The 13519-nt window shown below is 49.6% G+C and overlaps 1 protein-coding gene across 1 annotated transcript in view; it reads left to right on the plus strand.

Moving 5' to 3' along the window:
* The window catches only part of SLCO2A1 (solute carrier organic anion transporter family member 2A1), a 75061-nt gene extending 72060 nt beyond the window's left edge, over nt 1-3001 (plus strand). Inside the window, exons 13-14 of the mRNA XM_090284320.1 lie at nt 1734-1857; nt 2726-3001. Of these exons, the coding sequence (XP_090140446.1) occupies nt 1734-1857; nt 2726-2846 (245 nt within the window). The 3' untranslated portion in view covers nt 2847-3001. The remainder of the gene's footprint in view (nt 1-1733; nt 1858-2725) is intronic.
* Nucleotides 3002-13519: the final 10518 nt, after the last annotated feature.

The following is a 13519-nucleotide window of genomic DNA, read 5'->3' on the forward strand; positions in this document are numbered from 1 at the left end:
GAGACCTTTGCAGTGATAGGCACACCAAGTAAAGGGACTGGATTCAACTGAAGGCGTGTTTCGTAAGGACCTAGTGGGTGGGTACTGCAGTGGGGAGGATGGCAATTGCAGTGGAGGAACTTCAGTTACCACCAAGGGGCACTTTCTGACCTCACATGCTGAACTTCTACAGAGCCCACTGCACGCTGTTACCCAGGAGCCCAGTCTGCACTTGGCCCTACAGTGTCTCCTATGATCGTTCTGGGGTGTGTTGGTCATGTGACCTGCTGCGCCTGCTGAGTGAGAGCCTTTGCATGGTCCTCACCACCCGAGGTTGGGTGAGGTGTTCAGATGATGAAGAATGAATCAACTTTGGTCACATCCCTTGGCTTTGGGCCATTTGCTCCTCTCTTGCAGTAGAGCCCATTTAGACCTTGTATTACAAGCACAGGGGACCCAGGGCAGTGGGATCCACCCTGTTCTGGAGGCTCTATGGTCATAACAGCTCCTTGCTTTCATTTATCACTCATTTATGACTTGCTCAGAACCCTCCACTGGGAAGGAAACCTTGCGTTCTGCCAGCCCAGTCAGCAACTGGATGGGCTCAAGAGCCCTGCCCTGCCTCTTCCAGCCACCTGGAGGACTCCCTTCCCACTGCCTTTGTTTCTTTATTTGAGTTCAGATAACTCAATGTGCAGCCCATTAGAAAGCTCAGGCCTGGGGGATTCCATTCATCACCCAAGAATGCAATTCCACTCTGAGAATAAAAAAAAGAAAAAAGGACTTTGTATTTATTTATAAACCCCAGTAAGTTTAAAATTACCCACTGGGGTTTGGTTGAAAATTTCCTGGACTTTGTTTCTATTTAGGGAATATTATTGGAGATCAGTCAGTCCATTTGGCCAGTTTCAGTCTCTCATTCACCTGAGTAGAGAGGCTGGTTCCAGAAGGTTCCCACTTATAGGTGGAGCCACAAACGGAAGACTGCAGCTCCTCACAGGGCCCTAAACAGAGTCTGGGAGCCTGTTCCTAGCATCATAGTTTTGAGAGTGGGAAGGCCTGGCCTGGGTAGGGGTCCCAGACAGGCCCCTCCCCAATCCAGTGACTGCCTAGAACTATAGCTAACAAGAGAGGGCTCATTCCAGAATATTTAACAGCAGTAAAGCATAGCTCCTGCTGGACCAGGTCACTATTCAGCTTTGAGGAAGCTCAGGGGGCCTGGAGCATAGGCTCTGAGCAGCCAGGGTGTTGGGGTTCTTCTGGGGGTGTTGTGTAAGCTTGAGATTCAAATCTCTATAAACTAGGGCTCAAAGTCCAGCCTTGCCTCCTCTTACCTATGTGATGGTGAGCTCCCAAGCCTACCTTCCTCATTAAATGAGGGCACCCACCCACTTCCAACTATTGTGAGAACCTGAGAAGTCCATGCAGTGGAGAGCCTCCTGCCACACAGTGGCGGTCAACCCAAGGGTAGGAACGATGTTGTCTGTAAGCAGGATCAAGGTGACCCTTGTGACTTACTCTGCCCTAAAAGGATCACTTGGGTCCCTTTTCTAAGCTCTAGTGAAAGGAATTCGGGCTTTACAGGAGGCTATTCTGCTTACCAAAGTCCCTGTGATTCCCAAGGGTGGGGCAGAGCTGTTGTCACACCTGCGACACGCACAGGCATTGGGGGGCTGGCTCCCCATCCTGCCGGTGCCTCTGCCTGCAGCTCCATGTGACCTGAACTCTCTGAACTCTCTTCCCACCGGTGCCAGCCTGGCTTCCATCCCCATCCCTCTACGGCCTCACCATTGATTACTCCTGTATCCGGTGGAACTCACAGTGCTCGGGCCAGCGAGGGGCCTGTGCCTACTACAACAACGACGCTTTCCGAGACAGGTGAGGGCCCAGCATGCGAGTGTCCAGGAGGCCAGGCCCCGGACCAGAGCAAAGGGCAGACATCTGTTCTGGTGGCTATTGCGGGGGGTGTCATGCGTCCGAGGCAGAAGGCCAGAGAGGTGATGCTGTAGATGGAACAGGGGCCACCAATGACAGGAATCTCAGAGGTCATCCAAGTAACAAGACCCAGGGGCTGCTCTGAGGTCACCCCCAATCTGCAATCCCCACAGGCCCTTGGAAGAACAGCAGCAGAAAGAAGTGTGTCAGAGGGAAAGGGGATGGTTAGAGTCCAAGGGAGAGGCGTGGCTGTGGAATGGCGATGCTAGGCCAGCCTCCCACTGCTCAGAAAGAGGTAGCCCCATCATGGCTCCTAGAAGAGGGCAAGGACAGGCCACAGTGGGTCTGAGCCCAACTACAGTGCCATTAAGTTCTGCACCCCTTCCTGCCACCTCACCACCTGCCATCATCACATAGACCAGAAACAGTGGGGAGAGTGGGTTGGGTCTGGGAACAGTATCAAAGTGGCACAGAAGGCTGGGAGGGGGGTGGGCCAAGAGGGAGGGCAGTAAGATTATGCCCTTCTTCTTGCTTGTGGGAGGGACAGGACCTTCAAGGCTGGCTGGGGCTGCAGCGTTGCCTTTGGCCCTCTAGTGGGCAGCAGTGCAAGAATGAGGACCAGTGGATTAGGCTCTGCCTACTCACTGGGGGGCTTGTATCCCTGTGCATCAAAGGAATGGGAAAAATGGCCCCCACCTGGGTGGTGATAGACTCTTCCCTGAGTGGTGATGACACAGTCCCTGGTGGCCCTGGGATATAGGCGACAGAGCCTCCACAGCTCCTCACCAGTCCTGTGTCCTCTGCCCCACAGGTACCTGGGCCTGCAGGTGGGCTACAAGGTGCTGGGCACACTGCTGCTCTTCTTCGTCAGCTGGCGGGTGAAGAAGAACAAGGAGTACAATGTGCAGGAGAAGGCTGCGGGCCTCATCTGACCCTTGACCCTTGGCCCACCCCCTACCCCCACTCCACAACACCCCACCCCACTCTGGCTTCAGAATGGGACCTACCCTTCCACACCTGCCTGTATTTACTAAAGTTAATGTGTCATTTTCTTTTTGTTTTTTAAATAAGAAAATAACTGCAGTCACCATTTACCTTCCTTGCCTCCTCCCAAAGGCCCTGACTCAGAGTTCCTTAGGGCTACTGTGCTCCTGGGCTGGGTAGGCACAGATCTGTGGGGCTGGTTCTTCCCTGGCTCCTTGGGAGGGACCCCCACATGCCTACGCTGTCCTCAGTGCTGGGTCCTCCGGTGAGGATGCCCTCTCAGACAGCCCCTTCCCCTGCCCCTGTGGGGGGTGGTTTCCTAAGTGGAGAGAGAAAAGGGGTATCTATCCAGAGAAAGGAGAGTGGGCTGAGTGGGCTAGGCGATGGGGTAACCTGGCTGTATTCCCCTTTGTATCTGGGTTCAGCATCAGCACAGAACCCAGAAGGGGCTGGCTCCCCTCCTCTCAGATCCTTGCCTCCTGCTCCTAGAGGCCATTTTGGAAGCTACTGTGTTGGGAGCTGTGGCCAGCTGGTCCCCTCTGGTTACCCACACTCAGGCCCTGGAGCAGAGACCAAGATGCTGTCATCCAAACGCTGTTCATGTTAATTCCAGGCCCTCCTGTACATGGGCCTGTGTGTGTTTGTCTCTGTCTTTCTGGGGGGTGTATTTCAAACTAAGAAAGCCACACCATGACGAAGACCTGAAGAAGTCTGCGAGGTGGCCATGGCGCCCAACCTCCCACCCCCACAGTGTGGGGATAAGACTCCTCGTCTTAAAAGGATAGGAAGACCTTCTCTAAGTTTTCCTAGGAACAGAGGAGGGTGCTTCACACAAACTTCCCTGTCTGAACTTCAGGTGCCACTGAATAAAGAGAAGCAGCCTGGGATGCCAGCAAAGCAAGGTCAGATGCTGCCAAGCTGAATGGTGAGCTGCAGCCCACAAAACAGGCTGGCGAGGCTGACTTGCGTGGTTTCAAACACACTGTGGTCTTCATGGATGTTTTCTCAGCCTCCTGAGGTGGTGCCCTCTATGGGCCTGAGTGGAGATATACTGCAGCTGTGTGGTAGAAGCCCGCAAAGGAGGCCTTTTATCAATAAATGTATTTATTGGACTCAAGGCAGTGCTAGTACATGGTTTTCCACTGAGTGTCATGGAGATCCTACCTCTGTCCATCTATGCTAGAGCCTCCTCCAGAGTATGCTTCATGGGCAGTGGGGGGACTGGGTATGGCACAGCAAGAACCCAGAGATTGTCAACAGGATCTTGACCACCCACGCCTCCCCCTCAGACTGGCCCTGCACCTGGCCTCTGCCATACAGAGGCCTGGTACTCTGTGTCCTCTGGAGCAGCTGGGTACTGGGCATTGCCACATATGGATCTCTTGAGTGCCACTCCTCTTGAAAGACTCCTCCAAGGACACACCAGAAAACCACCTCCAGAAAGGCCAAAAAATATATGTCAATGGCCAAAGTGCCAAGAGACTGAACTCTGTTAAAGCCACCATTACAGCAGCCTTATTTTCAAAGCCACCAGCCTTATTTCCAAAGACCTCACTCAGGAAAGGAGGCTCCATGCAACCTCAGGCGTCAGTTTCAACATTCGGAATGGTCCTGCCTGGAAAATGATTCCTTGCATCTAACCCTGGTCTTTCTTTCTTGCTGTGGTTTAACTACATTCCAAAGGCACTGCCTTCAGCTAAGCTCATGAACAGTGAATACCAACCTTCAGATTCTGAGAGATTGGTTGCCCTTCCAAGCCTTTATTCTATTATTATATTGCTATTAATATAATTTTGCTCCTGATGTAAACTGGTCATGAATTTGTACTGTCATGTGCATCTGGCAAGGAGGGGTCCATGCCACACCCTCAGGAGCCCATGGTCATGGGGATCAGAAATAATGCAACTCTTAGCCCACCAGCCTGGTACAAAACAGGCAGTAGGTGCTTCTTGTTCCTTCAGTGGAGTTCTGCAGGTAACTGTCAAAGGCCCCCAGTACTGGACTCTCAGGAGGCCTGAGCCCAGCCCTTAAGTTTATATCCAGAAGTGGGATTTGCCAGAAACAGCTAGGTCCAGAATACAAAACATCATTAATATCAAAATCATCATGGGTCACTTGGTCACAGCCAACACTCCCACTCCCACAGCAAATCTTTCCTCCCAACCGCCAGCAGGGACTCTAATGGTGTCACCTCCATTTCATGTCTATAGCAAAGCTTGACAAACTGCCTTGAGTGTCAGACTCTCCTAGTTGTTGAAATGTAGATTTCTAACCCCCTCCATTTATCTTCAGAATCTACTTAAGGGGGGTCTCAGGAGACCCAGGAGTGGCACTTTTACCTGGACCCTCGTGTGAGGCTGATGTGGGTGGGTGTCAAACCCTGTGGTGGGTCAGCGATGCAGCACAGCCTTGGGAATGCCCACCTGGGCTAAGGCCACTGAAAAATTTACAGACATGATAGGTCTTCGGTGAGGTCAAGTGTGAGAGAAGGATGACACAGTGAAGGGGTGCCTACAAATCTGATTTCCTGGAGGGCTGCAATCAGGAGCTAGTGGGCAGGTAAAACAGTCCAAGAGCTAACATGTATATTAGCTTCTTACCAGTACTGAGAATGGAATTCTCACTCACCAAGCTTGAGAGTACAAAATGCATCGTGATTATTTCTTTAAATCACTATGTCTGACTTTAAGCCCTCATCCTGCTGTCTGGCTGGAAAGTCAACATCAACCATCCTTGGGGCTGGCTCCCAGAGCCAGGTGTGGATCATTGGGTCCCGCCACTGTTGGTTTTTGCTTCTTTCTCAGCCTGAGGCCTCTTTCCCTGCTTCTCCCCTGATCCTGGAGACCCTGCAGAGGCCAGATCCCAGGGCTAGAAATGCCTCCCTGTTTACATACCTCCTGTGCCATCCTTCCTGGCCTGTCCTAGGTAGCCCACCACTGCTCCATTTTTCCCCCAGTCCCTCAGGGCTGAGCAAAAAAGCCAGGAGAGGAATGGTCTGCAGCAACCTTTTTATCCTATCCTTCCTTTAACATTCCTGGCATGAGAGAGGGAAAATTCAGTGAGAATCAAACACCATAGCTCCATAAATTCTTTGGCCCAAAGCCCTCTGGAATGATCCTCACATAGCCCCACAATGGAGACCAGACTGGCCTTAGGAACCCATTTGAAGATGAAGAATCTGAAATCGAGGAAGTAACCTTTGTGGCCAACTTTGTGCAAATAAGAACTAGTCAGACTTGAACTCAAACCAGGCTGTCCAGTCCTCTGTCCAGTCTAGCTCCAGCACCAGCTCTATCTCCCTCACTGAGTCCATCTGAACTTGCAGAGAGGCCCCTCTGTTCCCACTGGAGTTCACTGGCCTGTGAGAAGTGGGTGGGAGGGCCATGTAAGATAGTAATGGAGGTGGGGGAGAACCAGGTAACATTTCATTTACCCACCTTTCTACTTCTTCAAGTAGCCAGATCATTACAACTATTCACTAACCAGGGCCACTTCAGCCCTACAGCACTGTGAGTTAAAGGCCAGTTGCAGAGAAAAGGGGAAACGAGGAAAAGGCTGTCAGGAGAAAAGGGTCTGAGTGATCTGCACATAAGCTGACCTTCAAGGGAACACCCCCACCTGGTGACAGGTTAGCAATTTCTTGCTTAGGAAACAAAGCCATATTGTTATTTTTTTTCCAACCAGTCTCAAAGATGGATAGATATAGTTAAGCTGGGGCTGATTCCAGTCAGTATCAAATTGATATTAAAATATTATATTACAGATTCCCAAAGAAACTGGCAGAGGCTGAGAGAGAGAGAGAGAAATCTTGTGAATCAAAAAACCTCCTATTTTTTACAACCACAAGAATTAAATACCTGGGAGAAATGCCTGTCTCCTACTAATAGCACCAGAGTCATTATAACCTTTCCTTAGAGATTAAGTATGTAAACAGATCCTGGGCAAGCCCTTGGCAAATTGTAAGTGAGAGCAAGTTTTTCCCTTAGGACACACCCTGTCCATTCACCCAGTCTTCACCACACTCCCACCCTCACCCCTGCAATGCGGCCACACTACAGAGGAGTCACCCTACCTTGCTGAAGTCCTTGCCCACCCCACTCCTCCGAGGCATCTAAAATGTGCACAGATCCTTACAGTTCACAAAGCCCATCCATTTAACCAGCTCCTTTAAGTCAGAGAGGCTTAGCCATGCTATGGTAACAGACCTCACTAATCTGTCACATGACACAACAGGAGTTCATATCTTGCTCACTTAAAGTCCACTGCGGGTCCAGGTGAGTCTCCAGGGCAGTGGCTTCCAAATGGTGGCTCAGTGAGCCAGACTGTTTAGAGCCTGAGGTTTCTCCATTTCTTAACTTGCTGCTGCGATTGGTAAGGTAGGGGCAGGAAGTCTTTGAAGGTTTGTTCACTGGTAAGTAAATGTTTTGGCCCAGAAGTAAGCTGCTTCATCTCTGCTCCCAGCCCATTGGCCAGAACTAATGGCATGTCCCTTCATGATTGCTAGGGGGACGGGGAAGGAATATCTTCCTATGAGCTCAGAGGAGACAAACATCAGATATGGGTGAGCACTAGAATTCTACAGCGCTGGGGTGAACCTGGGCAGACACAGGCGCTCACTGGACACTGAGGTCAGCTTTGTCAGGCTGCTGGGGGAGAAGGTACAGTCAGGGAAAGTTTCCCAAAGGAGGCAGCATCAATGGTGAGATGCTTTCCAGACAAGGTCGTGTCCATAGGCAGTTTGCAGAGGGATGGGGAGGTGGGGAGAAGGTTGCCTCAGAGCAGGCAGATGGCTAAGAGAGACGCAGGGTCAGGGAAATGTTCTCCAGAGATGGGAGAAATTTGTTGGGGTCAGGAGCCAAAGGATCTGGGAGGCCGAAGAGTCCAAAGAGCCTGAAGCACTGTTTCAGAGGAAGAGAGGATGAACTGATCCACAGCAGAGGGGTCTCACCTGGAGCTTCCACCAGCCCTGGAAGGCCAGTACCACCAGTCCTGTTCGCAGATGGCAAAAACGAGGCCCATTCTAGCTGTCATCTGTGCCTGCATTTGCTCACTTATTACCTGATGTGTCCAAAGACAAAAGATGACAAACACAGGCTCCCTGCCCTTCAGGGACATATAATAAGGAGCAAAGAATGAGGCCTTCACAGAGGGCAAAGTACAAGTGCTATGAGGTCATTCAGTTGAGAGATCAGAGAGGGGGCTTGTACCTGGTTGGTCTTAAGGAATGGACTGGATTTCAAGAGACTCCCTGGACAAAAGAGAAGATATTCCAGGCAAAGATAAGGCAGCAGGCAAAGTTGTGCAAGTTCTGAGAATTCACTCAACACAGGGACCACGAAGGAGAGCAGAGGTAAGGCCTGGAGAGGCAGCCGGGTCCAGGCTCAGAGACTCCCGCAGGGCTGGCTTACACAGGCTGGGAATGGTGGGGCGAGGCTGGCCTGCTCCCCAGTCAGTACCCATGGCTACCTCTTCCCTCTCAGGGCCTCAGAGAAGGGCGTCTGCCCCCAGCCAACAAGTCGCAGGCAGGCACTCCTAGCTCAGGGTTCCGTCCTGGAGCTTACACTGGGAGGGAATCCTGAGTGGGCCATGTTATAACCTTGAGGAGCACAAGGAGCCTCCACCTCACGTGCTTGCAGGAACCTCTCATCTGCAGCCTCCCTCTTGGCCAGGCTCCAAGACTATCCCAGCGCAGGGTGGGGTGGAAGCAGCTCTATCCTCTCCTCTCCCTCCCACCTCCTCTCTCCCCCATTTGGGTGCTGGAACCCAGGCTTGGAGGTGGAAGTCAGAAGACTCAGTCTCAGGCAGAGTGGGGTAGCTAATTTAAAGGGACATCAGTTGAGGCACCAAATGTGTAGCTAACGCCCTTCTCTTGGCACTGTGCTCCATCCATTGGCCATACACCAGGCATCCCCTTTCATGGATACCAAGTCATTAAACTTGGTCCTCAGTACACCTCACGGCCTGGGAGATTCAGATGAGGCAGAAGCTCTCCCTTGGGTCCATATTGGGAAAGGACCGAGGCAGGTTTCCCACTGGACCCGAGCCACCTCTCCAGACACACGAAGATTCCAGAAGGGAGCTTTTGCAGTCCTTTAATAGCTCAGGTGTGTTGAGCGCTCAGACACTGTCTTTTTTTTTTTTTTTTTTTTTTTTTTAGCTTTTTATTACAAACTTTAATGCCACACGAAAAGCACTCTGAATGTAGGAATCCTTTAGTTCTTGATACATATCTATAAAAGAGATCACAATGCCATGTTACACAGACTTGAGACCCATTATAATAATCACTTTTTAAAATAAAATCCTCAAATTTCCAAATACAGTAATCCTTTTCTGAAGCCTTTAAAATTGGCAATTATATTTTTGAAATAGTTACCCATTTTATGCACATTACAGGACAGGTTATAGAAACCAAATTTTTTTTTTTAAGTATATTTTATTGATTATATTGTTACAATAGTTCCAATTTTTTTTCCCCTTTGCTCCCCTCCGCCCAGCACCCCCCTTCCCCAACAATCCCCTCTCCAAGTCCATGCCCATGGGTCGTACATACAAGCTCTCCCGCCTCACCCTTTCATATATTCTTCTTCTTCTTTTTTTAAAATTAATTAATTAATTAGTTAAATATTTTAACAATAAAAAATAACAATTCCTCCCTCTCAGACTTAAGACCCTTTACAATCTTATAAAGGACAATGGATGAAGGTCTCGAGCTCCTCTAGCTGCTTCAAGCTGGACATGGTCGTCGTCCTACCTACCCGTGGGTCAAGAAATCCCTAATAAGAGTGGGGATGTGGAGGGGAGGGTGGCCTTCCCACAAGGGGAAGGATCGTGCAGACTCCAGGTTGGTTGGCTGTCTCTGGACAACAGCATGCTTGGTTTGACAGGCTGGCATCCTTGTTGTATTCTGGGGGCAACAGGGTTAAAGGACATCATTTAATCCGTAACCACTAGATGACAAAAGACAGGTATTAATTTTTCAATGTCCCACATTAGGGAAAAGAAGGGCTTCTTTGGAGGAAGGTGTGCCAGGTACATCTCACCTGTCCAAAACCCTTTTGCCCATTATACTTATTTTGGACTGAGGGAAATATTTTAGGTTTCCCCCATCTCAGGCCTCTGGGCTTTTTCTGTCCAAGCCATTAGGATAGAAAAGAGAAACCAGTTTTAAAGTGAAGCCCACAGACCACCCCGTTCTTCACCAACCCAGCCACTTAGTTCAGCCAAATCATTGAGTCTCAGGAGGCAGCAATGCAGACAGGATTAAGTGAGGCCTATGCATACAGATAATCACTCAGGTAATAAGATTGTAGGCTTATGCCCTTTGAAAACAGGAAACACATGTTAATTTATGTAACATAACCCACATACAAGTCTCTAAATCTGTAGGACTGTCTTATCGGAAGGAAAATCCTTGTCCTTCTAATATTCACTGAACTTGCATTTCTATTCTTTATATTTTTATTCCCCCCCCACTAAAAAATTTTCTGTTTGTTTGTTTTTCCACTACAGTTGTCTCACTTTTTTTCCCCCTCTTGCTTCCCTGCACCCTGCCCCCCCCCACAGTCAGTCCCCACCCAGTTGTCCATGTCCATGGGTCATTCATACGTGTTCTTTGACTAGACCCTTCCCCTTCTTACCCCTTCTCTCCCTCCCATCTCCCCCTTTGTTACTGTTAGTTTATTCCTTGTTTACATACCTCTGGTTCAATTTTGCTCATTTGTTTGTGTTGTTCATTAGTTTCCTGTAACAGGTGACAGCATAAGGTAATTTTCTTTTGTTGCCTGGCTTATTTCGCTAAGCATAATTCTCTCTAGTTCCAATCATGTTGTTGCAAATGGTAGAAGTTCCTTCTTTCTTTCAGTACTTATTCATTGTCATTTTCCCCCTTTGTACTCGTGTTCCTCTCTGTCTCTCTGTTTCTTCATCTTCTTAAAGCAGACCCTTTAGCATCTCTTGCAATGCTGGTTTGGTGGAGATGTATTCTTTTAGCCTTCTTTTGTCTTGGAAACTCCTTATTTCACCTTCCATTTTGAATGAAAGCCTTGCTGGGTAGAGTATTCTTGGTTGTAGGCCTTTGTTTTTCATTGCTTGGAATATTTTTTGCCATTCCCTTCTGGCTTGTAGTGTTTCTGCTGAGAAATCTGATGATAGCCTTATTGGAGCTCCCTTGTATGTTATTAGTTGTTTCTCTCTTGCTGCTTTTAGGATTCTCTCTTTGTCTTTGAATGTTGGCATTTTAATTATGATGTGTCTTGAAGTGGGCCTGTTGGGGTTCATCTTCATTGGGACCCTCTGTGCTTCCTGGACTTGCGTGACTCTTTCTCTCGTCATGTTAGGAAAGTTTTCTGTCATTAGTTTTTCAAAGAGGTTTTCTATCCCTTGCTCTTCTTCTTCTCCTTCTGGAATTCCTATGATACGGATATTATTACGTTTCATGTTGTCCTGCAGCTGTCTTAGAACCTCTTCAGTCTTGTTCAGTCTTTTTTCATTTTGTTGCATTGTCTGGGAGTTTTTGTGTAGGTTGTCCTCCAGCTCGCTGATCCGATCTTCTGCTTCCTCTAGCCTGCTTTTAATTCCTTCTACTGTGTTCTTCAATTCAGAGATCGTATTTTTCATTTCCTCCTGGCTCTTATTGATAGCTTCTATGTCCTTTTTCATGCTCACGTAATTTTCTGTGAGTTCCTTGTAGTTTTTCTGGAGTTCTTTGAAGTTTCCGCTGAGCTCATTCAGCTTCTCCATAATCCATGTTTTGAATTCCATATCTGATAGTTTGCTCCCCTCTATTTCATTTAGCACTCTTTCTGGGGATTCTACCTTTCCTTTTGATGGGAGGTTGTTTCTCTGTCTCCCCATTTTTTTGACTCCTATTGTTTGTTGGTGCTTCTTGGAATGATCTGCACTTCCTGGATCTGCCTCTGGTGGCGTCAGATCATGTACCAGTCTGGCCCTAGGCAGCCTGTTGGAGACTTCCAGGGATCTACTGCCTTTGTCTGTCTTCTTTGATTGTTAATCTATTCAATCTGTGACTAGCTGTCAGGCTTAAGGACTGTGGGTGTGGCAGCTTAATTCCTGTAGGCAGGGCTTTTGCTTCCCCTCAGGCTGACGCCACTTGGAGGGGAATGGTCTACCCGCAGTACTGGGGATGAGTCAGCACTGGGACCCAGTCAGCTGCTCCTCCAGTTCTCCCCTCAAAGCCACCGTGCCAAATTCTCCCCAAGTGTCTCCAGCCCTCATTGCCTTCCCTCTGCTTGAGCCCAGGGTAAGTGGTGGCCAAAATATTTTCGTATGTGATCCACTTAAGAGCTCTTTTTCTCCTGCTGTTTCTCTCCGGCTAGCAAGAAAGCCTGTGGCTTTTCGCTTTTCACAGCTGATACTATTTTACTTTCCACTCTGTCGCTGTAGGCTGGGAAGCCCAGCTGGGGGTTTAGACCCTGCCCTTCTCAGGGGGAATCCCCGGCTGCTGAGCTGTTTCTCAGCCCCTTCAGCTGCCACCCGTGGGAGCCCAGCCAGCCCTTCCACGTCTCCGCACTCCCTACCGGTCACGTTGTGATGTAGCGGCCTTTTCTGTCTCTCCGTGGTTATAAGACTTCTCTCCAGCTGGTGTTCGGTTCGTTATTCCAGATGATTTCTCCAAAATTACATTGTAAATCCAGACTAGTTCTAGGAGGAAGTTAGTGTAGCTTCCACTTACTCCTCCGCCATCTTGTTTCTCTCAGACACTGTCTTAAGTGCTTTCCATAAGTTTGTGCCTTGAATCATTACCATAGCCCTATCAGATGCAGATACCACGCCATTTCACAGACTAGGAACCCCAGGCACAGCCAACTTTGGTCTTGACTCCTTTCTCTCATTTCCACGGAGAAGGCGGCTGAGGTCTGCGGAGAGCAGATCAGAAGTGGCAGTCGGCCACCAGGGGGCGCCGCCCCAACAGCACGGACTCCGCGGTAAGACCACGGAGGCTTCACGCCCGCGGGCAAAGGGATGCCGGGGAGACGGACTGTGTGTCCCCCCATGCGTTGTACTGCTGCATCCCACCCCACCCCTACCCTGGATACCCGTCCCCAAACCTCGGACAACCCAGCTTCCTCACCCGGCGCCCTCGGACATGAGGGGCTTCCACCACCTCCACCCCAACTCCCGCATCCCCCTATTCTGGCCATTCCAGAGTGTTCGGGATCTGAGCCCACCTGCGTCTGCTTGCAGATCAAGATCTTGAAAGATTTTCCTCTCTCCCTCCCCCGCGACAAAGCACCAGTCTGTTTATCTGTATTTACATGAGAAACGTGTGATAAACACGTTAAAGAACAAGGAATGTAAATAAGCACCAAGAGTGGCAATGGGAACGCATGGCTTCCTCCCACACCTTCTGACCCATCACGGGCGGGGTTAGGGTCACCCAGGCCGCAGTGTGCAGTCATCATTGGGCTGCTACAGGGGGCTCAGGTAGCCTCCGATCCCTCCTTCCTCCAGCTCTCAGAGCACTTTCTGTGGCCTGGCCCTGAATTAGGAGTGGTCATCAGTGAGAAACCTACGTCTGTATTCCTGCCACTCTCCATCTTGGGGAGTATCCACGTTCCCATTCCTGTCAAAGACTCAGGCACTGAACAAGTGCTGGGCA

Source organism: Furipterus horrens, unplaced genomic scaffold (assembly GCF_987537825.1).
Source record: "Furipterus horrens unplaced genomic scaffold, mFurHor1.1.pri manual_scaffold_7, whole genome shotgun sequence".
Classification (NCBI taxonomy): Eukaryota; Metazoa; Chordata; class Mammalia; order Chiroptera; family Furipteridae; genus Furipterus; species Furipterus horrens.